Source organism: Drosophila pseudoobscura, chromosome X (genome assembly GCF_009870125.1).
Source record: "Drosophila pseudoobscura strain MV-25-SWS-2005 chromosome X, UCI_Dpse_MV25, whole genome shotgun sequence".
In the NCBI taxonomy this organism is placed as follows: domain Eukaryota; kingdom Metazoa; phylum Arthropoda; class Insecta; order Diptera; family Drosophilidae; genus Drosophila; species Drosophila pseudoobscura.
This window is the reverse complement of record NC_046683.1, coordinates 19,772,528-19,797,420: the sequence shown is the minus strand read 5'-3', so window position 1 is coordinate 19,797,420 and position 24,893 is coordinate 19,772,528. Positions and strand designations below refer to the sequence as shown.

The following is a 24,893-nucleotide window of genomic DNA, read 5'->3' as shown; positions in this document are numbered from 1 at the left end:
AATGGTGGATGGGACTCACCTCCTTTCCTTTGCAGGTGTGTCGCAGAAGGCCCTCCTCCTGGCAGTTACGGATAAGCTCTATGCTGGCCGTGTCCGCCATGTACTGCATGGTCAGGTTGGGCATGTCCTTCAGAATGCAGGCGTCCGCCCAGCTGGGTACTGATTGAATCAAGCAAAAATTGACCGAAAGTTGCGTGAGCTTCACTCAGATCTCCCTCGCACCCCTCACGAGCACTTACCTGGCATCTCGCACAGGAAGGAAGCCGTTTCGGGGCCACCGCAGCGCAGAGCGTGCCAACGGTAATCGCGTATGGGGTCAATAACGGCGCAAAGCGGGGCATCCATCAGTGGCAACGACTCGGCCCAGTAACCGGTGTCGGCCACCAGGGGACGCGAGTTCCTGTTCCCCAAAGCACAAGATGAGCAATTTCAATTGGGTATTATTATCAGACTATCTTTCATTCATTTGTACTACATTATAATCTATTTACTAATCTAATCTATATCCTTTACCGCCTTTCTTAGTAATAAGATGATCAAACTTGTATTCTATTAATCAGTTATTAATCCATCATTTATTTTCTGGTTCTTGCTCAAGCTTCACAAAGTGAAATCATTCTTACGAGTATTTCTTCTTATTATTATCTGTCTTATGTCAACTGTATCAAAATCTTGTATGAGAGTAGGGACTTGAGTATTATTTATTGTGGAGTTAGCTTCGTGCCTACGGGATCGCGCACACTCTAGCGTAAAGAAGAGCTGAAAGCGGAGCTGATCTGAGCCAGCCAGCAAGAAAAAATCATGACATCGATCGGATCAACAGAAGTAGTTCATAATACGACGGGGAGAGAATTGTTTGCCCGATTCGTACTATCTGAAATTCCTTTACGTATATTTCTTCTCTTCTTTTAGTCATTCATCTTCATTTATAAAATTGAATTAAAAATGTTTGCATCTTCAGTATCTTTCCTATCTCCAAAAATCACTTTCCAAATTCGTAGTTTTGGTTTTGCATGCAGCTACGGAATGCAACGGAATTGTGGCACCGAGCTCGAAACACAGGGTCCACGGAGTCATAGATCCATCCTAGCCGGCTGGGGACGGGACCCTTCTATACACATGTCGGCCCTAACAGGATGGACAATTGTTACAAAACGGCTTTCAGCTGTCCGAGTCTCTGTTCCGAAAGCTCTTTTCTGTGTTTTTGCGTGACGTGTGCCGTGCTGTGTTGCTTGCTGTAGTACTTACGACCACATAAAACGATCCGAGTTCTGCGGTCGCATGAGACCAATCCAAACGATGTCGTTCACATCCAATTCCCTCAGCAGGTCGCGCGTTGCATCGAATTGAAAACTGTTGTCGACTGTTTGGTGGGGTGGGTGGGGATACACACACACACACGGAAAAGCAGTGGGGAAGGGAAAGAGAACAGAAAGTGGGGAGAGAAGAGAGGGGGAGAATGAATAGTTAAAATGGAAACGAGACGACAAATGGTTTTTATTTGTTCTACACAAGAGTATACGTATTTCTATTAAATTCGCCTCGTCTATTGTTTTGCTGGTGTTGATTTGTTCTGGCTTTTGTTTCGGTTGATTTTATTTTTTATATATGTATGTATATACGTGTTTACTGTAAAAACGGGGTAGGAGCAAGGAGCCAGGAGCCAGAAGCCAGGAGCGAGAACCCGGCCATCCACTCATGGCATATCCCAATGCCATCCCTCCAGTGACAGCACAAATTGTTAACAAAACGCTGTTGGAAATTATTTTTGTTTCTCTTTTTGTTTCTATTTTAAAATTGTTGTTTTTGTCGTTAGTGCCTCCTCTGTTTTCGTTGCTGTTTGCTGTTTGCGATTGCTATTTTGCCTTTGTTGTAAGAGTGTTTCCCCCCATGTTCACCGCCCCGCCCCGCCCCGCATCGAACATTTGCATCCCTGGCTTGCCAACAATTATTCTACGCCCACGCTGAGTCTACACTGAATGAATCTCTCTCTCTCTCTCTCTCTCTCTCAATCCGGCTTTGACCACTCGTTTGCCAAAACAATGAGCACACGAATCGAGGCAGAATGGGTATGAGGGGGGATGAACTTGATGTCCAATGATCCCTGAACTTTTGACCCTATCAAACTGGAGCTTGGACCCTTTGCAAAGACAGCGAGGGCAGAGCGATTCTCTTTAGATCTCTAATGACGGGGATACAAGTACCAATCGAAGTCCTCCTGAAGTCCATATGAAATCCACAGGAACCCTCGAATGAATCAAAATATTTAAGAGATAAGAAACGTATTTTACAAACGATTTCAGGAACGATCAGGAGAAGCTTCCAAAGGAAATGTGCCTAGAAAGACACCGTTATGGAGAGAGACTTATCTCACCACTAACGCTCTTTCTTTCCCACGTCCCCCTGCCTAGAAATTTAACACTCATGAGTAGTTATTCTGCTATGTGTCCAACCAATTTCCCGGCAACATTTTGCGGTATTATCCAAGCGGTCGATGAGCCAGTTGAGCGCTTGTGCTATACTGATTTAGCTGCACTGAGCTGTTTGGCTATCTTCATCTGACCCCAATCTGCCCTGTCCCTCCGTCCGACCCGCTCAAAGCTGGCCCCCAACCCTCCACTGCCCCGCTCCTCTCTTGGCACTGCAGCGACAGCATTTGTCAGAGGGATTTATTGTGTTATGCGGATGGCATGGTGGTGCGATGCGATGGGATGGTGTTCTGGCCAGGATCTGGGGGGACACCCGGTATTTACATGGCAAATGCAAACCGAAAGCAATGCGGTAAATGAGACGGCCTGAAGGGAGGGGAAGTGGGAAGGGAGACTGGGATGAGGATGGGGTACGCTCAGGAAAAGCTTTTGGGGCCTGGCCACATAAAAGACTCGACTGTGGCTGCGTCACTTTGCTGTCATTTCATTCATTTGTGAGCGACAATAGCAGCCCAGCCTCACACCGTCGGCCTTCGTTTATCACCATGGGCTCTTCTCCCATCTAACGTCTCCTGCCGTCTGCTGCCTGCCTCCTGCCTCCTTCAAGCCTTGGCCAGGTTCCTAAATGCATTCATTTGGCACTAGGTGACAGAGCCAACAGCAGCCGCCTCCGCCTTCGCCTTCGCCTCCGCCTTTCGTCTCGTCCTTCATTCTCTTCTCTCATTCTCGGCTGTGTCCGTTGTCACAACAGCTGCCGGACATTTGTAATAATGTGCAATCCTTCTTCGCCGCACTCACCCCTTATTTTAACCCTATTCAGACCTGTTTTCACCGTCTTTCCTTTCCACCCTCATTCTCGGTGCTGTCACTGGGCTTATTTGCATTCCACATTTTGTTAGCGTTAGGAATTCTTCATCCGTATTCTAGCTTTCGCTCTCTCTCTCGCTCTAGACTTGGACTTACTGTTTGGCTTTCATTAGTTTCTCCAACCGTGGCCATGGCCCTACCCTTCCTCCGCTGACTGTTAATCGTCAGCTGTCGCTTACCTGTCACCAGATTGGCATGATGAAACTGGCAGACGGCATCTGCCTCGAACCAGGAGATGCGATCGCGGAAAAAGCGATAGAAGACATTCAGGCCCTCTTGTGGCATGGTCCAAGTGTTGCTCACGTTCACCTGTAAGGACAAAAATAGAGACCGGAAGGGGGTTGAGTGACGGTTTATTTGTATGCGACCACCGTGCGTATACCTTATGCATTAAGCATACGCCTCGTGGCCCCCGTAAAGCGTTTACATTTTTAATGCCTCTGAATCTCTCGCTCACGTGTAGTGAGTGTTGGGCTGTGTTGTGTTGTGCGGCCTGTGTGGGTGTGGGTGTGTATGTGTGTGTGGGGTTGTGCGCTTGGCACTCGGTGTTGGGATTCTACGACATTAAAAATACATACAACAAAACACACGCGCACAGTTGCTTAGGCGAAGGAGGACGCAGAGGCAGAGGAGGAGGAGGAGGAGGGTTGATGTAAAATCTGCTTTGAAGCTTGTGCCCATATATTTCATTAGAGCAGGCAAAGGCACCGGCACTGGCAACAGAGGAGCTGCCGAAGCTGGGTGGGGAGAGGGGGAACAGAGTCCACAAGGCAACGTCATGGCACCATACGACAACCTTCCTTGCCTCAAGAGAGAGATTCAAAAAATGTTCTTTGTAGCAGCCGCGTGCTGAGACCGAAACCAGCAGCAGGGGAGAAATGTTGGGCACTCATCCCTGCCCCCTGCCCCCTGCCTCCTGCCTCCTGCCTCCAGCCTCTGTTTCACAACTCATGACTCTGCCTCCTGCGCTAGCCCCTTGTTGCTGGTCCTCTTTTTGGGAATGGAGTGACAGGCATTGCTGTTCTTACATTAACTAATTAGGAGCAGAGGCTGGAGCATAAGAAAGCACATGCTCATACATACTTAAGTACATATGTACTAGTATATGTGCAAAAAATGTATCCTTATAAAGTATAAATCCCCAAAATGCCGAAATTTGAGAGAGGTACCTTTCAGGATGGAATCAAACAGAAATTTAAATGAGGAAGAGAATCCCTGATGCTGAGTTGTAAATTCAAACTGTTTTATTTTCAAAACTTATGCACCATATACAGGAAACTATAATCTATAATCTATAATGTGTGGACTTATTAAAAAAATATTCACTCATCTGGTTTTTTTTTGCACGCAGAACATTGTCCATGGAAAATAGACAAGAAATGGCCAGAGATGCAGCATGGATACAAAGTTCTGTTCATATGAACAAAGTTCCCATCACGAAATGCACAAAAACTAGTTCAGATTCTTTTTATGCAATCCAGAAAAGATGCAATTTACACTTGAATTTATTTCATTTATTTATTATTATTTATTTATTATTCTAGCCTGAAGTATACTAAGCTCAGATCGGATAGTCTAGCCGCTTCGTTTAAATGATTAAAGGACAACCAATTATTGTCTCGACTACTGTAATGGACCAAAGAGTATCTTAGAGTCCTCGCTGCATGATTTTAATATTTTCAGACTTGAATGGCGTATGTGTGTGCATATTGGAATTATCAGCAAGAATTCGATACGAAGTGGAAACTTACTCCTTGAGCTGATATAACTACTACTCTTGCGCTGACTAATACATCCAGTGAAAGTTAGATCTGGTGTTACGTTCACTAATTGGTTTAGGTTTACTCCGGTAATACTCCGTTTTTGTTGCTACTTTTTCACTGATCCGAGGTAAATTCGGAGTTGCTCAGCAACTGCTTTGCGGCAGGTGCATGAGGAGAGTGTGGCAGCGTAAGTTGCGCCCAGGAAGTTACCCGGGTTGACGTATGCTGGGGATATGTCGCATTGAGGTAACGATGATAATCTAATAATTTTTATTTCATAAATCACGACATTAGGTGTAACAGTGAATGTTATTTGACTCAGGAACGATTTTGGGACTGTATACTGCGGGCGGGTAAGATAATTTTTGGTATGTATAAATGGCCTTGTGCCTGTTTTTGTCAATTGGCAATTTTGCTTGGTCTGATTAGCGTTGCGCGTATGAGGAGCACTTCCCCCGGAGTCCCGTGCTGTCTTCGAAGTCATAATTGGCGGGAATCCAGTGAAACCAATGTTAACAGACAGGAATGCTGGCCATAAATTATGGCAATCATTTTTTCTCCCATCCTTCGCGTACTTTTTCTCTTTTTCCCCTCTCCCCTGATCTGGTGGATGATTCAACATTGCCCATACGCCCTGCGTTGGGGTACCAATGAGAATGGGGTGGGGGAGGGAAGTCAAGCATAACAGAGCAGGCATTTCATTAACTTAATTAACATTTAATTGAAAAATTAAAAAAAAAACTTTTTTCTCTGTCCACAGAATGCGGGCAGGGCGCGCTTTCATCTCTTAATTGATGCGCAAAAAAATGCCATCAGCCATGAAATGAAAGCCGAAGAAAATTAGGATGAATCAGGGTGCAGGGAGGGTGCAGGGAGGGTGCAGGGAGGGTTGGCTACTTTGATAAGTAAGAGATTTGATGGTGAATATAAACAAAAAGGGGGCCATAAACACGCCAGAAGGGAGGGCAGTGTATCCTGGGTAAGTCACTTATCAGTCGATTAACTTTGTTTTTGTATCAATAATCACTCAACGTATATCTTTGGCAATTTAATTCACTCACTGCCTTTGTAATTAATCCGCGTATGTAATGAATTTAGAAGTACTAAGAGAATACATTTATGACTGTTATTATGGGACCATAATTCGATATTTCGAAATTTTATCTATACATATGTACATATATATCTGGGACTAACAGGCTGTTTGCAGCGGCTTGGTGAAGGGTAAGGTGCAGGAGCAGCCCACAGATTATTCAATTGAATCGGAGTGGATTCGAGCGAACGCATTAACACATGTTTCCGAGACCTGTCTATGTGTCCTGTACGTGGAATTATGGGATTACCAATTATTCAGAGAAAATCGTTGCATTCATAATAAGTCAATTATAGGCACAGAAAAAATTCATCAAAAACTGAGTGGAATTACAAATGCGCTTCATTGTCCGTGAAATTGGAATCAAATTACTATCAAACGAGGGGGAACGTTGTGAGTCGCTGCTGTGGCCGCAACTCTACATTTATACCCGTTATTCAGTCAGTATCGCTCCTCTTCTCCAGAGGGCGCACATATAGCTCTGCCAAGAGTGTGTGAGAGAAAGAGAGAGAATGAGTAAGAGCGTGGCCACGCTATGTTGCCACTGAAATCTAATTTGTTCCGTCTGACTATAATATTAACCCGATCTGATTCAGATTCTGCAGTCTGGAAGATATGGTAATTTTCTATGATTCGGCGTTTTTGGTTTTCTCGTATCTTCAAAATTATGGATGCCACCGACATTCGCCTTTTTTAGGGGCGTGTGATATCAGTGTGATATCACAGGAGTCTGGATACAGAATTTCGTTGCTGTAGCTCTTATAGTCTCTGAGAAGTAGGCTTCAAGCAAGACGGAAAGACGGCTGGCCAGATATGGCTCTAACGACTCGGCTATTGATGCTGACCAAGAATATATATACTTAATGTGGTCGGAAACGCTTCTTTCTGTGCGTTACACATATCCATTTTGTGCACAGATCGAATATACTCCTATACTCTTTCTGAGTAATGAGAGTGGGTATGTAAAGGGGAGCGGAGGAGAAGGGTTGAAAGCGAAAACAATAGAACTACGAACTAAACCCGAAATGTAATGAGAAATACTAGATATAATTAGTAGTTGGGACATTAGCTAGGGAACTCATGTATTCAAATCAGACTTTGATTACGGTGCTATACGACCCAGTATTGTCTTGGGTCCCCTTGAGATAAGTATACAAATTTAGCGGAAGGCAAATAACAGATTTGTGGTATAAGTCGAGAAACCAGATGTAGTACATATCTGTAAGTATGAATATCGTACAGAGATAGCACCAACATCAGAAGAATAAACCTGAGCAACAGCAGCAATTAGCAAACTAGCAAAGTACGAGTAAGTAGAAGCAATTTGAGCAACATCCAGCCGCAGGAGCAGATGCAGGGGCAAAGGCAGTAGTAGCGGCAGCAGCTGCTCTGTTCCCGCTGTCTGTTGACTTTTCCATTTTCTTTTTCCCTCGCTGTCTTGTTTTTTTTTGTGTCTTGCTTTTTGGACACTCGGAAACTTGGTGTGCAAACAGTTCCCTGACTGCTTCTTTGCCTCCTGCTGCTCCATTCGGCCCTACTTTGGCTGCTTCTCCCGCTGCCTGTTGCCTGATGTTGTCGATGTTTCTGCTGCTGATGCTGTTGTTTGCCCGCTGCTGCTGCTGCTGCTGTTCTCTCGTTATTCTTTGTTTGTAATTATGATGAAGACATCACTAAGGATGCTTTAGCGGGGCATACTGTTGCAAGGGGACTACAAATTAAACAAAAGAATGAGTGAAAGCACAAAGCGCTGCAAAAGACATTTTTTTTCTTTGTATAATTTAAGTATTTGCATTTTATGAGCGTTAAATAAGAGAGGGGCAAAGATGAGAATACATAGGGTAACGGAGAAGTCGTCGAAATCCGGGTGGGCCAGGCAGTGCTTTCCCTGACAAAAGGCGACAAGAGTATGCAGCAGAAAGGTACTGAAAGATCACTGAAAATCTCCCCTTCGTTCAGGGAAATAGCTTAAATGGAGTGAAAAATGCGGTCCATAAATGAGGACAACACTCTTCGAACGTGTTGGGTTTTAGCCACAATGCGGGGCTAAGAATAACACCCAAGAAGTGCGGAAAATATCGCGAAATTTTCCTGGAAAACCAAAAGCATTCACACTCTGTCAGTGCTGATCCATAACAAATGGTGAATGCATTATGTTAGTGGATTCACGCCATTCAACAGTGTTCGAGGGGCTGCCTCTCCTCATTTTCCTGAGCTTTATTGGTTTCTTTTTTGTTGTTGTATGTACTCGTATTCGAATTTCGAATATAAAATGAGGTAGGAGGAGAAGGTGGAGGGACAACACACACAATATGCGTTGGCGGCATCAGCCTCAAGTGGCAGCCTCAATTTGTGATTTGCCACAACAATCGCTGCCCCCCCTATCGACCAGCTGGCTGGCTCCACCAGTGTTCGAGTGAATCGTGCGTAAATCAAGAGAATCTTGCTCATATATGTACATACAAGCCATATATAAATATGATAGGTGTATGTGCAGATGTATGCTAATGCGCAGAATTAGCTCTGAACAGCACAGTAGCATCATCGGCGTTTCAAAATCAAATACGAGTACGCGCTAGATCCACGTAAAGAACCGAGGGAAACAAGATACCACCATGCCGTAATGCAATGCGGAATATAGTGAGTGGGTAGGGTATTCGGTAGTAGCAATCCTTTTGATGTATTCGAATATCTTATGGCCCTCACAGAGCTCGAATTTCTTAACCTTTCACTCTCCGCTAACTCTCCGCCCCGGTCGGTCACCTTTAACACATTATGCTTTATACTTCGCCGTGTCATGTCTCATCTTCTTCTCCGAAATTGGGGCCAGTATCACATATGTATGTGCGAGTATACTCGTAAAGTGATACAACATCTGCCGCGACACTTTGGTTAGAACAAGAAAGCGGCCATGTCAAGTGGTTTACTCCACGGAATATTTATGAATTAGCAATGCGATTTTTGAATTTGATTTTCATTCTCTCTTTTTGCCGTTTGGGTTTTCCTTTCACTTTCACTTTCACTTTCATCCTTTCATTCTTTTTTTTATAGCCTCACCTTATTCGACTTATGTGTTTGATGATTTACACTCCATTATGCTAATGAGTCATCTGCGGAGAGGTGGGTGGTTTCTTGTGCCAAGGGGGAGGCGTTACAGTATATACTCTTGATGGCAATCATTTGGGCCCACATTGCGTATGAGCGATGACAGGATGAGGATGATGGGCGGGATGGGGAGGATGGGAGTTCGTACAATAGTGGAAAGAGTGGAGTGTTCTGGGGAGTGCCAGCTATCTCGATTGCCAATCAAAAATGCGATTGAGCTGAAGTTGCTGAGGAGTACGAAAGGATAAGGGACACAACAGCAGAACAGTAGTAATGCGCCTGGGAAAAAGCTCTCAGAAGAGTACTGAGGATGAGTAGCATGGAGACCGTAAGTACCTTCAGCTCAGACCCTGTCTCCTCCGTTAGCTGCTCAATTTGTCGGAGCTCGGGAATATCGAGCATCCTTGATAAATGTCGAGTGCCAATTGTGTAAGTTGTCGACACCCCCACCTATTTCCCGCGCCCAGCAGGCAGGTACTCCAAGCTATCAAGGAATGTAGAGCGCAGGGTGGACCGGAACCGATTTTAGCAAAGGTTGTGGTGTTTATAAATAACGCTGCTCGGACGAAGAATATACACTGAAACAGAAAAAAATTAAAACGAGACCGTGACCCTTTTGCCTCATATAAAAAATCGCGATGTCACATTGCCACTGTAATGTCCTTGGCGGGCTACTGCCCTAAGCCCGCCTCCACTCCTTCATATCCTCCCCGATCCCCACAGTGGAACATGCAATTGTAACAGACTGTGCTCCTGCTCCTCCTGCTCGTCGGTCTCATCCTCTCGCTGACTACAATAACCAACTCGGGACAACGACAACTCCCCCACCGAGACAAGAGAGCCAGCCGAGACATAGCAGGACAGGAGAAAGGGATAAGGGGGGTGAACAGTGTCACGGGCAGGCCAAAGAAAATGGCAGGCGAAGCTGCAGCTGTCAACTGTCGCGCTTGCTTACATGCACGGAAAATTTATTAAAATTGAAGACAGCCAGACAACGACAACCTGCACTGCGAACGGGCCCGCTTGTCAGTTTGCCACTCAGTCAGTCATGCAGTCAGTCTGTTCGTCGGCTTAGAGATGGGATCGTGACACGTGAGATTCCAGGGGGAAAAGGAAGCAGATGGACTCTGTTTAATGGACAGCACAGCAGATAGCAATCTGGAAAGTCAATCATGGTCCAAGACAAATGGGTGTACCAAGCGACCAGGGATACAAAACAGAATATACATAAAAAGGTAAAAGAGATGAGTGCGTGACACGAATTTGCGAAGAGTCAAATAGACAGAATACTCAATCAGGGGACAGAGAAGAGAGCAGAGAGGGAAAATAGTTATCACGATGTAATATAATAGTTACGAAGAAGGGTAGAGGGATAGTTACAGCAATGGATACAATAAATTAGAGATGAGAGCATGACGACGTTCATTTCGAATGGTGAATGGAACAGGAACAGCAGTAAACATATATAAGGCGAAGGCGAGTCAACGATAGCACGATATGGCGCAAGTGCAAGTCGCACTAGCCCCAAGGTTAACATCGTACTTTGTGGTGCATCGCCTAATCCTTGCGCTACCTTCGAGCCAATGTGAATTATGTGTGGGCACTTAAGTCAACTCTCCCCGCACCACTAGCCCCCTAGAAAAGAGCCCAGAGCCCAGAACAGAGAACCCACAAGCCAACATCCACATGAGGATGATGTTGACGAACAGAATGAAGAGCATGTGGCAGGTACCACCTCAGTCAGTCCCTTGTTTCTCCCTTTGTGTGAATTTTACGGCGCTTTTACTTTTTGCAACCAGATTAAGTGATTCACTTGAGCCCAAGCCCATGCACAAGCCCAGGCCATTGAGAGCGGGACGAAGTGCAAGGGCTCGGAGTCATTGCCAAGACGTTCAAGAGAAAGTAAATTTCTCTAACAGATGCGACTAGGCAAATGAAAGGAAAATCATGGCCAGTTGCTTTTGAAGCAGAAACTGCAAAAAATATAAAAACTGAGGCTGCTCTTGTGACTAAGAGTGGTCCTTATTCTCACACAATTTCATTCAATCAAAGTCCTCAGAGCGATATACTTGTATCGCTTTGGACAACACCGCGAACGGCCTTTATCGCTGCTCGCAAAAGGATAGATTGATTTCTACGGAGAGGGCAGTCCGCGCATCTCAGTAGCAACGACGGAGATACGGTAATATAGTATCATTTCACCTAATCGATTTGATTCGAATTATAGAATATTGTTTAGTGGTTTCCGTCCCGAACATTGCGTTATATAGATATATATCTCTCTCTCTATCTCTCTAATTGTTTTCACCAAGTGCCGTTATATCTCGCTTACTCCGACAGGTGGCGCTCATTGGACGAGGAAGAATGTATGTGAGAGACATAGAGAGAGAGGGGGAGAACGAGCGCGGGTTTGGCTATAATAATGATTTGATCTTGTCGCAATATGTATATTCAATAAATCTTTCTGATTGTAAGTTTTCGATTTTTTTAACTCTTCAAAATGCAAGTGGATGCCAGGGATTCACGCCTCTTGTAGGGGCGGACTGGGGGCGTGGCATTCTTTGGAAGTACATTTGCTTTCTCAGCCTCTTATAGCGCCTCCTTCTGGCTGTTACATACATCTACACGAATCTAATATTCCCGTATATGAAAACAGGGTATAGAAAGTCAGCATATTTCGAGTTCCAAAACTAATAATACTAGATCAGATCTGATTTAATATTCTCCACAAAACCCTCACATTTTGCAGAAAGTAAAGCAGGCTGGCCGAGACTTAAACAAAATTTGGAACTATTTACAATCGACTGGAACGAATATTCATTCATTCAGTCATTCAACTTAAAAACGGTAACTAAATAAATTTTGAAAATAAAAAAAAATTGTAATTTACAATAGACTAAGATTATTTTTGTTGCATGCTATACGGATCGACATGAATACGCCGCGCAAGAGTCTACTGCCGGAGCATGAGCCCAACACAGGAGCCCAGCAAATCGCAGATGCAGATAATCTAAAGAAGCATAATCCGGAGCAGATGTGCATCTCAATCTTAGAGGCGGTATTGAAGCAAACATGTCAATTGAAGCAGCGATCGGCGGACCTTCTGGTGGATGCGAAGGAGATCTGCTTGAACCAGATGAACAGCATTAAGAAGCTGCGGGAGGAAAACACACGTCTGAAGCAGACCAATATCCAGCTGGAGGAAAGGCAACAGCAGGCCTGCGCACAGTTCGAGGAACATCGGGTGCTGAGTCAACTACTCACGGACAAACATAGCCGTGACGCAGATCAGCTGGCCAGAAAACAGGCTGAATTAGAGAGAATGACTGAGCGATACAACGCCCTGCAGTCGGATTTTAAAGCCATGCAACTGGAAAACGATGTCAAGATAAATGAGCTGCAGGGGTGTCTCGCCTTGGCCGACCATCCTGAGCCAGAGAATATTCCCCAGCAGCAGTTCATTAAGGAGTTGGAGGCCAAGATCGCATTGGTTGAGCACACCTTTGCCTTCCTGAAGAAACATGCCGATCAGATTCAAGCTGAGCAGGATGCTCTAATAGAGCACCGCCAGAAGAGCGAAAATCACTTGAGTCAGAGGCATGACAATGAAAATCTCAAACAGGAATGTGATCAGCTGATGGTGGATAACTGGAATTTGGAAGCGAAGGGGGACGCAGCAATGCAACTTCAACGTGAAGCAAAAACGGAGGCGTCTCGACTCTCACGTCATTGCGAAGATCTCATCAATGAGCTAAGCAAGCTACGCGACGTTCCCCGAGAACTCGAGGAGCAGCGCGAACAATACGCCAATCTCGAGCGAAGCATGCAAATCGTCAAAACCATTGCAGAGCAGCTGGCCAAAAAGCTGAAGACAGAGAAGGACAGTCATCAGATAGAGCTGCAGGACTTGGAGGAAAAAATTCGACGAGAGGAGGGCGAAAAGGCTCCGGCGGCGAATTGTAGCAAATGTGGTGAAAAACTGAATGATATTAGAAACGCTGAGATTCAAATCATGAAGCTCCAGCGTGTCAGTGGTAGTACCGAGCTGCCATCGACTTCGACTGGGATCACCCAAGAGCACACCGAGCAGATAGAGCAGCGCTGTGGCGATCAGATGGTGAATTCTTCCTCGCATATGGGAAAGGCAGAGGACGAGTATCAATGCCTGCTTCGCAGCTATTTTGGGGTTCGCGACGAGCTGGAGCAGCGTCTGAACGAGGTCGATTGCCTAAAGAAAACTATTATGGAGGAGCGTGCGAAAACCGCGAATATTTTGAACGCCCAGAAATCCGAACTAATCAAAAATCTGGGGAACTGCTGCGAAAACGAGCGACTCGTAATGGAGCTCAAGCACGGCATTGAAAAAAAATTTCCCAAGTTGCACTGAATGACCACCAGAAAGTAATGCAGGCCTTCGAGCAAGGCTACCAAGCAGTACAGTGGTGCACACTGGTGGGTGCCAATACGAGGGCATACGATGATTTTATCTAACATTAGTTTTAATTTCTTATCCTTTAAAAAAAACTACAAAATAAGTGTACAAATTGGTGGTCTTTCATTAAATTACCTCTCCTCAACTCACTTCAGTAGGGATGTATTTCAAGCCAACCTGTGTATCATAGGGCCTGGACTGAGAGGGGGATCAACAATGTGAAAAGTCCGAGCGACAGGTAAGGAATGCAGATTTATGCATCCAGAAATCAGGCCCCGACCAGACCGATTGGAAAATAAATGCAGCTGTCAACAAAACTTCGTAATAGTGCCGCGAAACAAATGGTAATATGCAAACAGTCCGAGGTATGTGATGCTTGAGGGAAGGACGCTTGTGACTTTGTGATTTTCAACCATCTGGCGAAATGCAGTACACCTCACCAACGGAATCTCATAGGGAGTTTCTTTCTTCTTTCCGGTCTGCACAGCACAACAAAAATATACCAAGGCAAGTCGTGGAAGCCGAGGCGTAATCATTTAAAGTTTATAATTGAAGTTGAAACAACAGACAGCGGGCAACTCTCCACTGGAAGATGCAGATGGAAGACGACAGCAATGGGAACGTTAGCGTTGGAGGGGGTGGGAAGGTCAGGGACTAAGATATAACTGGGCTCAAGATGATTGCCCGAAGTTAGTCGCGCAGTTTTTGGGGGAGATTTCACGGTCCACGTTGTACGCAGGCAGTATGCAAATTGATTGACGAAAATAAAGTCCGTGAGAGTGCAGAATGACGGGGAATCGAAGGAAACGAGACATGCAAATTGTGCAGTCCAAAGGAGGTGGAAGTGGCAGTTGCTCAGGGCGTTACGGCTGCGAAAATCTCCTGAACATGGTCGATGGCATGGTAAAGTAAACCCCTCCTGTATACCTCTCCAGTAAGTCAATATAACTCTGAAAAAGTGCACCGCCCTCCTAATCCTAGGCCGTCTATCCGTATGAACGGGCGGATCTATGCAGACTATAGATCTACACAGTCTCATCGATTTTATGCTGTCAAAGACCTGTGTTAACCGTCCAGTTGGAACACACAATATGATAAACTGTCAGATAAGTGCTAGGCATTGACTGATAGCACTGTGGAATCTGGTGGTAGCAAGCGCAGGTGACATTTCGTTCACCAGTGTTGGAAAAGCACACAAAACCAGAGAGAATTTTTGGACCATCGATATCATAAAGTTTGAGATAGAAACTTCATTGCAAAAGATTTTAGTTTTCAGCAAGAAAATGTTGCTAATCCAGCACCGGAATGAGTGGCTTCTCCTTTTTGTTTCTCTTTCAGTTTCCGTTTCCGTTTCCTACTCTCACTAGCTCCACCATCCAATTGGGATTACGTTGCCGATGGCCAATCGTTGCATAAACTTTTCCCTGATGGGAGCACAGCAAGCCCAAGTCCAAGTCGCAATCCTACCGAGACTGGGCTTTGAGCTCAATATGGATTCCGTGCCAGTGCAGCCGGTCATCCTCAAGCTCCATCCCCGCTGAGCCCCCGCTGAGCCCCCGCTGAGCCCCTGCTGGAGCCAGCGATATCAGGGAATAGATAAAACTTCGACAGCTTGCGGATTCGATTCGATTTCTAATTAAAAGGGAAAAAACTTTTCCTATGCAACATTTTGGCCTGATGATCGCAATCGAAAATGTCGCACATTATGGTGGAGATGTGTGTTGTAGGAGGAGGACGAAGACGATGTGGTAGGGCGGTAAGGGCGGTAAGGGCGGGTACAAGGGGTAAAAGGAAAGTGGCAATAAAGTAACCGCAACATGGCCAAATGAAAATTGTGTGCAGTGGAGGATACAAAGGAGAGCAGCCAGAGGCAAAAAGCCAGGAAAAGTTCCTCAACTTTTGTCACATTTAATTAACATGAATCAATGGCTCATCCAGGGGTGGTGTGGGGTGGTGTGGGGTGGTGTGGTGTGGTGAGAATGGGGTGCTGAAGCTGAAAGTTGGAAACAGGAAAGGAGGAAAAGTTCCTGGCGCTTAAGTTCAATGCTCAGCTCAGGCACGCAGGCCAAAATTTATTGGGGGCTTGCAATAAACTTGAAATTTTCATGCCAACGACTCATTAAACTTGCGCACAGAATTAACAATTTATGCATATACATATACATATACATATACATAAGTGTGGCTGTGTGTGCGTATCTGCGTATCTGTGTGTGTTTGCACTTAGAGAGTGCTTTTTTATGGGTGTGAGTGTGTCAGTTTTATGACTTAACCGACACAAATTACTTAATGCCGTTCGTTCTTTATTGTTCAATTATTAAACAAGGCCTGAAGGCATAAAAAAGTTTAACACACATTCGATCCTCTCCACATGTGTGTGTGTGTGTGTCCCTGTGCCTGCATCTGTATCTGTGTGCCGACTTAATCAGGCCCTCTTAGCAACAGCAACACTAAGCAAATGCCTCGATTAATGGGCCAACATTTGCTGTCAATGATGCCCAAGTGAACGATAATGTCTTAACAACAGCCTCAGATGGGGCATGAGAAGATATTAACTGGGGTACAAAAGGAGAGGAAGGTAGGTGGGAAGGTACGAAGAGGTTTTCAAGCTCATCAGCAGCACCAGCCATCGTCATCATTATCGTTCTCATTATCGGCCTTGTCAATTATCATTATGGTTCATCATTTTGTCAGCACTGAGAGCACAAAAAACTTGAAAATGGCCAAGGATTGCTTTGCAATGGCGAAATGTGATGGCACGTATATCGATAAGCTACAAGATATTTCATAAATAATCCTCGATATATGTACAGACATATGTGTGCAAACATATGTCTGACACATCGATTTTTAGCACAATATGCAGGGCCGATCAACGGAATTGGTTTAAAATTTTTCAAAACTAAAACCGCCATATCTTTTTTTAACCATTTTTCCGACTTTGATGGAGTAATTTTTATTTTATAGACTGATTAATGTTTAATGAAATGAGAAAGTTTGCGGTCCCTAGGAAACTTACTCATGAGACTTTTGTTTTTGTTTTCAGAAACAATAAAAACAACTCATGATGAATTACCGCCGTCAATGATTTTTCCTCTTTGCCTGTCTTTGGCCTTTTTAGGCTCCCAGTGTTTTTTGTGAAGTGGGTCGCGAGAAGCAATTGGACGTATTTTAGTAGGGGCAAGTAAGGCACTGTATGAGTTCTATGCTAAGTCCGCGAGTCATGGCTCTCCTCCGGCAGACGGCGCTAACATTGAACGATACGACGAAGAGTGCGTGCGAGAGAGACAGACAAATCAGTCAGAACGTGTCGTCGAGCGCTGCGATTCAACCTAAAATACATTCCTCCTTTCGTAGGTCATGATATTAATAGTTAGTAGGTTGTACTGTACTCTCAGTTCTCTCAGTGCACAAAGTGCCCGGCCCCGGCCCCAGCTCCAGCCCCAGCCCCAGCCCGAGCCCCAGCGCCAGCTCCAGTACAATGAGCTTGTGGTTGTAACGAGTATCATCGAAGGGTCATGCCATAAACCGTTATATGCCCGGGTCAAAGTTTCTGGCCATCATGAAATGTTCTGAAATTAATCAGCCTTCATTGCTGTGGCAGCTGCTACTGATGGTGGTGCTGCTGGTCCTCATCCCGAGCGTCCCATCCGCCCTCTTTTGCAGTTATCTTTCTGTCTCTCTCTCTATCTCTATCTCTCTCTCTCTCTCTCTCTCTCTCTCTGCGATTTAGTGATTAAAACTACACACACAACACACGACATGTAACACACACGCACACATGTGGGGGAGGGAGCACTTTTATTTACTGTTAATTAATTCGCAATGTAATCTTTTTTGCAAGTTTTTTATTCAGTTTTCGGCTGGGTGTTTTTGGGTGGCTCAGCGCCATCCCATGCGGCTATCACATGCTTCACACCTGAGCTGCCTGAGAGCCCCACCCACCTCCACCCACCTTCTGTCAGCATCCCACCACCTTTTGGGGACGTGGCAGGACCTCAAAGCATCAGCTTCTAATTTGCTGCTAAATGGAAGCGAAAACGCTTTGTTTGTGCATAACGAGGCGTGCAGCGCCCCCAAACAAAAGGAGCACAAGGATACACAGGGGGGGAAGTGCTGCAGAGAGGAGGGCGGACGAGGCGAGGCCAAAGGGAAAGCGGGACTCTCTTTTTGTCCTTTAGGGAAGGGGAGGTAGGCAAGGAGGATGATGATGAAACGACAGCGGACACAAAGAATCCATTGCGAATGCGACTGCGTTTGCCCGCATTCAGGAAAAGCAGCGAAGGACAAACCTCAGTCCCCCACACACCACACAACACCTCCGGCCCCACCGCCACCCCAGCCCTCACCAAATGAGGTCAAAGCAAAGGGCAAAAGAGGAAGGGGCTTGGGAGGGGGCTTGACAGTGCTAAGGTCGGGGGTGATGGAGGGCGTGGCGTGGTGGCAATCGAGTTGATTACCACGCGAGAGCCGAACAAAAGACAATGCCCTGGCACTCGCTGGCATCGCTCAAATGGATTTGGTGGGGCTACGGGTATGGTACACAAAAAGGGTACATGGGGCTGGTAGTGGAGGGTGGAGGGTGGAGGGGCTCGGAGAAGGGCGTATAGCACGTCCACGTGCCAATTGCTTCATTACTTGCACATTTTCAACTCAATAGCACACTGTGTGCCATATCCTTGCACCAGTTGGGAAGATCCGCACTTGGGGAAGGTAGTCGCAATCCCTCACAACTTACAAGGAATGTGGGTAAAAGGAATTGCTCCACCGAACGATGCATCCGCCTCCCCGCCCAAAAATGTAAAAACCGCAGGGAAGTATGGTTAATAACGGATAGGAGGTAACGGAATTATATTACCACATTCTAAGTAGAAGATGATGGGGATCCCCGATCGTTGCATCCTAAAGATTCCTAAAGAGTACTTCTCAGAGCACATTTATAGGACTCCTGTAGATGACCAAGTCCTAGGCAAAACAGGCTTTTTAATCGACTCTTAAGCCCTTGAATGCTTTCTTTCAGATTTGACCTAATTAGCCTCCATTGTCGTTGTCGGTGTTTAGAAAATTTATTTATTTAATGACCTTTAATACTGAGCTTCTTCCAAGCAATCTCTGCTTATAATATGCTTAAGCCCACACGTACATTGGCTCCCGAGCAAAACTATTATTTATCGTCCTTTACCTATGTACATAAGTACATGTATGTCCATCCACAAACACAAACACATTCACGCACACGTACACGCACACAAGAACACATGCAGCCCTGTAGTGTAGTGTGTATCTGTGTGTAGATATCCGTTGCGGATGGCAAACATTTGCGTAACCCCACCCTGGCCGGATCCGTGCTCTCCGTCTGGCCTTCCTGCATGCTCACCTGGCCTAACAGTTTCTTAATTACGTTTGTCAACAGTCGGGAATTGCACAGGTGACCGCAGCCGACCATAAACAGTGCCCAACGGGCCCTAGGATCTGATGGAGTTGCTGTTGCTGTTGCTGTTGTGGTTGCCGGTTTAATCCGGTTATCTGCTCTTCGGTTAGGCCGTGACAGTCCTTGTGGAATGCGATGAATGTGGCAAAAGGAGGAGAATACTCGAAGTGGGTATAATATAAGACATAGAAGTAAATTGAGAATGAATCGTTTCATAAACCTCATAGAAACTTACATAAATTGGGAGCGAATTAAATAAGAGTGGGATCTCCCGAACGGAAATTGAGAATGAATCATTATAGCTCATGAAGATACCCAGGATATCCATATCCATCACACTCGTATATAAAATATTGTGCGTGAAGGAGTTGGGTGTTAATGGACAGGACTCATTTCAAAGCTATATACTCGTATAAATAAAATCGATGGATAGCACCAAAAGGTCTGGTGCCACAGTACTGTTGCAAGAGAGTAAGTAAAATTTGTAAGAGTCCTTAAGGAATCGAACTCCGATTAACCCTGATTGTCCCAAACGACGCGTCAGCACATCCCTGCAGTCCTACACTCTGTTTCTGGCTATGGCTCTGGGTCTGGGTCTGGCTCTGACACCAAAAACATTTCCCGGGAAACTTTGTCTGCTGCCAGCAATCGTCCGGTGCAGCTGAATGCAGACAGTTTTCAACTTTTCAATGGCCAGCTTCAGTGCCGGGTTAATTTAAAGCGAAGATAACACAATTATCCGGAAGTTGGCAGGCGCCAGAGGAAGAGCTCAGACGTGTGCTTGTTCTGTCCGTGCTGAAAACTTCCGAGTCGACACAGGACACGAGGCTAATTTCATGAATTAAACATAAATTAACACTTCAACATCAACTATCTGGAGGAATATAAGAAAGCACCCATACCGGACAACACATTTCCGGGGCAATCCAGGCTGCAAAATGGCATTATGGAAATACCTTGGTACTTTAATTTTCGATCTAGCATCTACCAGCTGGGCCCGACACTGAACAAGTCTTCTGACCATCTGTCAGTTGATGATATTCTCTGTTTGGATACCAACCTGTCCATCTCAGTCTCTAGACATCAGTCGCTGTCCTCGGATCCATCAGTTCATCCATCTGTCTGTCTAACTATGACTTTTTTTGCTCCTGCCAATCTGTCCGTCCGTTGCTAGGAGCAGCCTTTTATACGGCCAACCATTGGGCTTCGACTGCCCCCAATGGTAGACACATGGCACATGACCCAAAGAATGACAGGGCTCCTTGCAAGCATGTTGCAAGTTGGCACAAGCTGATTTCCCCAATCCCCAAGCCATGCCAGCAATCAGTTTTGAGGGGGCCGTTTGATTAACTTCAAGGCCTGACCGGGAGGATGTTGGTGGACCTAGTGCCTGGATCACCTCACATTGTAAAGATCGCAATCGGTGGGGCTTTCATGCCTCCGCTCGGCTTCAGAGTTGGTAATTACCAACCAACCAACCAGTCGGGGCTCGGTCAAAGGTCAGCTCACCGTAGTTCGCGGCCCACATTCCGTGATGTGATGTGTCCGGGGTTTCCGGTTCCATTTCTTCATTTCTTGCCGCCCCATTCACACACACAAATTTTATTCCGTGCCGCATTGCTTGGGTGCGAAGTAATTGGCTGCGAAAATGCTGCCATAAATCAAACCGATAATTATGTGGGCGACTGCGCAACATTTTGGCCAGGCCAAGCCGAGCTCCGCATCAACATTCACATCCGCATCCGCATCCGCAGCGGACAGCTAATTTTGATGGCCATCCATAAATTATGATTTGATGTGAGAAATAGTCGAGAAATCGGGAGCAGAACAGAGCAGGGTTTTGGTCCTGGACGATGGGTGGTAGGTGGTAGGTAAATGCAGCTCAAGGTCGTGAATTTATTTTCACTTGCTTTCTGTTTTCACTCTTTACCCCACCGCACTTTATCTCCACAGCTTCCTTCTTCCGATTGGTGTGTGTCTGCAGTCGACCTTCGTTTGGCCGGCGGCGGCGGTAGCGGCGGTAGCGGCGTCCTTGAAGAGGCGTCTGGGTCTGCTTCTGCCTGAAAGTGAAACTGAAACAGGAGCAGTAGCTGGAGTTGGAGTTGCCCTTGGACTGTGGCTGTGGATATGGGCGATGGGCGATGGGCGATGTGCGATGGGCGATGGGCGATGAGCGAACAGTCTCTGGCTGTGGCATGATTAATTGCTCATTGTTGCGGCGGCGGCCATATCGTAAATTGCTTTCACGTCTCGTGAATCACGTGTCAACCGCACGTGAATGCCATGAATAAGAGACGAGCGGAACGGAACGGGATGGAAGGGAATGGAATGGAATGGAATGGAGCCGCATGTAACATCATTGAATGGACCGGCAATGAATGGAGGCCAACGGCGGGACAATTTGCCGAGAGTCTCGGCTCATCTCTTGTCATCCCATTTGAACGACTAAGGCGTTCGTTCCGCATTGTTTATCTTCCTCTCACTAGGATCACATCTGCCCCTGTTAATGTTACATTATTAATGCATCTGCATGGAAGCGCCTCCCCGAACCTCCTCGTATGCAAATTAAGGGGCGCCCAGGCAACATTTTACCACCCTTCTCTCCACCAGACCACTAGACTAACCCGAAGCACAAAAAATAGAATTGAAGACAGGAACAGAAAACCAAAGCAACAGCAACTCGTGCTTGTCCCTCCCCAGCAAAGTGGAGAAATAAGTGATAAATGATTGAGAGTGTATACTCGCAGCCGTATGCCTGGTAAATCCCAGATAAATCCCTACCCAAACGAGATGCTACGCTCCGCAGAGCTCTCCCTTCGATCTTAAAGACGCAAGCGATTCCTATGTAATTTGTACGAGTATTAAGGAAATAAGTTGGCACAGAAATCTAAGCGCCAGTTCTGTGTAAGTGGATGGCTACAATTTTAATTCAAAATGCGTCGTTTCTGCTGTCGTTTTGCTTTTGTAAAATCGAATTAAAAAACGTTTAAAGCACACATAATTTGTCATACACAAAATATAATTATCATACTTCATTTGTAGTTTGCCTTTTGGCTTATATTCACAAACGCGCTTTGAGTATGAGTATGGCATAATGTCAAAATGGTTCTCATCACAACACAGATGGAGTGATTATGTTCTTGACTTCGAGTCGTTGTGCTCCTATATCTCCCCGGTGGCACCGAATTTTAACGTAGACGACCATTTCGAGCGCCATACTTACGCTGCTTAGAACGTTAAATAAATAAGGATTTCAGTTATTTGTAATTATGCAACGATTTAATCGTGTAATAAGGAGCATTTGCAATGGCCGAGCCGGTACACACAACGACTACTGCCTTTGCGTATCGAAGGCCCTCGAATATGGCTTCACACCACAAAAAATGCTGGTGGCGGCCATATGACAAGTGGTCAACAAATAAAGTATGCCTCCATTCGAACTAAAGTGAGTAATACGAGTATGTTAATAAAATTAAATTGCGTGCCCGCTGATTCATTTTCGTTAAACCCAACAGAACGGGCCTAGAAGAGCCCTAGAAGAGAAAGAATGCCAATGATGTGTGCATAGGGCAAATAATACGATTGGTAGCTGTAATCCCTGTACACATCCTTTTTCGTACACGTTTGTATAAAAAGCGAATGAACTATGTTCACATGCTGTCGCTGTAAAACAAATTCCTGTACAAATTTTTAAGTGCTTCATTCAATAAAAAACTATGCTGTGTATTTTTTGGTTTTTTCTTATAAGACAAGGCAAGGCAGCCTTGATTGTTAGCTGGAAAGTTCAATTCTCTGAAGCCCCTTCAACCAACCAGATAAGATCAGGTCCTTGGCACTTCCTTCTTTGCTCTTGCTTCTTTACAATACATGCGAATTATGATTATAAGTTTTCAATACTTTTGATCAGAATCGAACGGCTAAAAAGCTAAAAAAGGACGATTAGTCGGGAAAGAAGTTTTGTTTTGTAATTCCGTTCTTTTGAGGCAATTAATACAATGATTGAGCGGGCAGAAATGGTCTGCTTTGAGGCATGTAGTCCTATTTGTATGCATTTTTATGGCTGTGAAGAGTGCTTCTTGCCGCTCGGATCTACCCCATATATCGCATGCAATTGGGAGCCACACAATTGAAATTGTTCTTGGGGGACGGGCAATCCCAGATCGCTTTCCTTTCCGTTTCGCTGCCAGCCTCATAAATTCCTCCAGGTGAAACCAACCGTAATCATTTGTGCTTGTTCCACCTGAACTGTGAATTGCCGCCAAAACAGAACAACGGACTCGACTCCGAATCGGGACAAGAATCCATTGTGTGTGTCGGGGCACTAGGTAACTGGCGCCTCCTTCAGTGCTCCCCCACCGCGGTTCGGTTCCAGTTATTATTGCCGTTGCTGTTGCTGTTGCTCTTGCTCGGTCTACGGGGCAATAGCAATCACGATAATAAGCATAAATAAAAAGGCCAACAAAAAAATTACACAGCCATAAAAGTAACCCTCAAGCAAGTGTAGTCCCTAGCCCCTGGCCAATAGTCACTAGCAGGGGCTATGGCAATCCATCCAGGCCACCAAAACCCAGACCCAGGGCTCCAGGATCCAGGATCCAGAACAGCGACCCAAGTTGGTCCGAACGGGGAGAGGGGAGAGAGCAGGCAAACAAATAAACAAACAAACGTCGAGAATGAGAACACAAACAAGTTCTGTAGTGGGCTGCAACCGCTGAACAACCTCGTAAAAACTTATTTAATTTGTGATTTATATGAATAAAATTGTGTAGTAAATTCTCTGAAATTATTCATTTCGCAGCGCTTACGGGCGGGTGGACAACCAGTCAGCAGCAGCAGAGAGAGAGGCACCAGCAGCAACAAGAGCAACAGCAACAGCAACAGCCGCAACAACGCAGCAAAGAAAAATGGAATTGGCTAGCCGGAGACCGACTGAACTCAGATGGAAGGATGATATGGAATGAAAATAAGCCTGAGGATGGGACTGGGACTGGGGACTGTCGACTGTGGACCAGTGAAAGGATAAACTGAGGAGCAAGACCAAAACAAGGGAATGAACAAGGGGATGGGACACCGATGACGTCGCTGTTGTGGAGCCACGGACCCCCCTCAAACCCCGCCTCAAACCAACACCAACCGAAATAAAACAAACTTTTTCTTGCTAACCAAAGGGTTTCACATTTTTGATTTACCCTCGGACACAGTCGCAACTTTGCGCATATAAATTTGGGGCAAGCGATGGTCAGGTCAGACAAGTTCTTTGTATTCTCAGCCCTCGCTCTAAATTGCTGTGGCCTACTATGTCCAGCACTTAGTCCCGTCTGGTCCCACGGACTCCATTCACCATTTACCATTTGCCTGCTAAGCAACCGCAATTCATTCTTTAAATTAAGAGAGATTACTTTCAATGAAAGCTGGAATTGTCCCTTGCAATAAGGATATCTAAGGTTCCTTGGGTGCGGAGTGGACTTGACAATCTGCCACTTTAGATGGGCATCTGCATTGGCGGACAACCAATTAGTCCTTACAATTACAATACTACCAAAAATCCATTAAAAAGGTACCATAATAACCATTCCAAGATCTCTTCATTACATTCATATTCCATCTACAAAGTGCCCCAACAGGCGTTGAATGTGTATCCACGTAAAACGTGAAGTTTAAGTTACTATTTCTATCCACATTGCACATCTTCAAATTGTTCCATCTTCATAAAAATGTTTCTGAATAGCACAGAAATGGGAAAAATACCCACTCCAGAACAACACTTACTGAAAAC

At 45.5% G+C, this 24,893-nt stretch overlaps 2 protein-coding genes across 2 annotated transcripts in view; one reads left to right on the top strand and one right to left on the bottom strand.

Moving 5' to 3' along the window:
- The window catches only part of LOC6901938 (flocculation protein FLO11), a 29,391-nt gene that overhangs the window by 3,379 nt on the left and 1,119 nt on the right, over window positions 1-24,893 (bottom strand). Inside the window, exons 3-6 of the mRNA XM_033382310.1 lie at window positions 3,476-3,605; window positions 1,249-1,363; window positions 240-400; window positions 20-159 (exon numbers count right to left, since the gene is read on the bottom strand). Coding sequence (XP_033238201.1) covers window positions 20-159; window positions 240-400; window positions 1,249-1,363; window positions 3,476-3,605 — 546 coding nt within the window. The remainder of the gene's footprint in view (window positions 1-19; window positions 160-239; window positions 401-1,248; window positions 1,364-3,475; window positions 3,606-24,893) is intronic.
- LOC6901939 (myosin-10-like) lies at window positions 12,000-13,835 on the top strand. Its single transcript, XM_002133437.3, has 2 exons — window positions 12,000-12,101; window positions 12,156-13,835. The coding sequence occupies exon 2, from the start codon at window positions 12,187-12,189 to the stop codon at window positions 13,639-13,641; it is 1,455 nt and encodes a 484-aa protein (XP_002133473.2). The 5' UTR covers window positions 12,000-12,101; window positions 12,156-12,186; the 3' UTR covers window positions 13,642-13,835.

Excerpts from the sequence above, each read along its gene's own strand:
- LOC6901939 (XM_002133437.3), top strand. The coding sequence starts at position 12,187 with ATGAATACGCCGCGCAAGAGTCTACTGCCGGAGCATGAGCCCAACACA.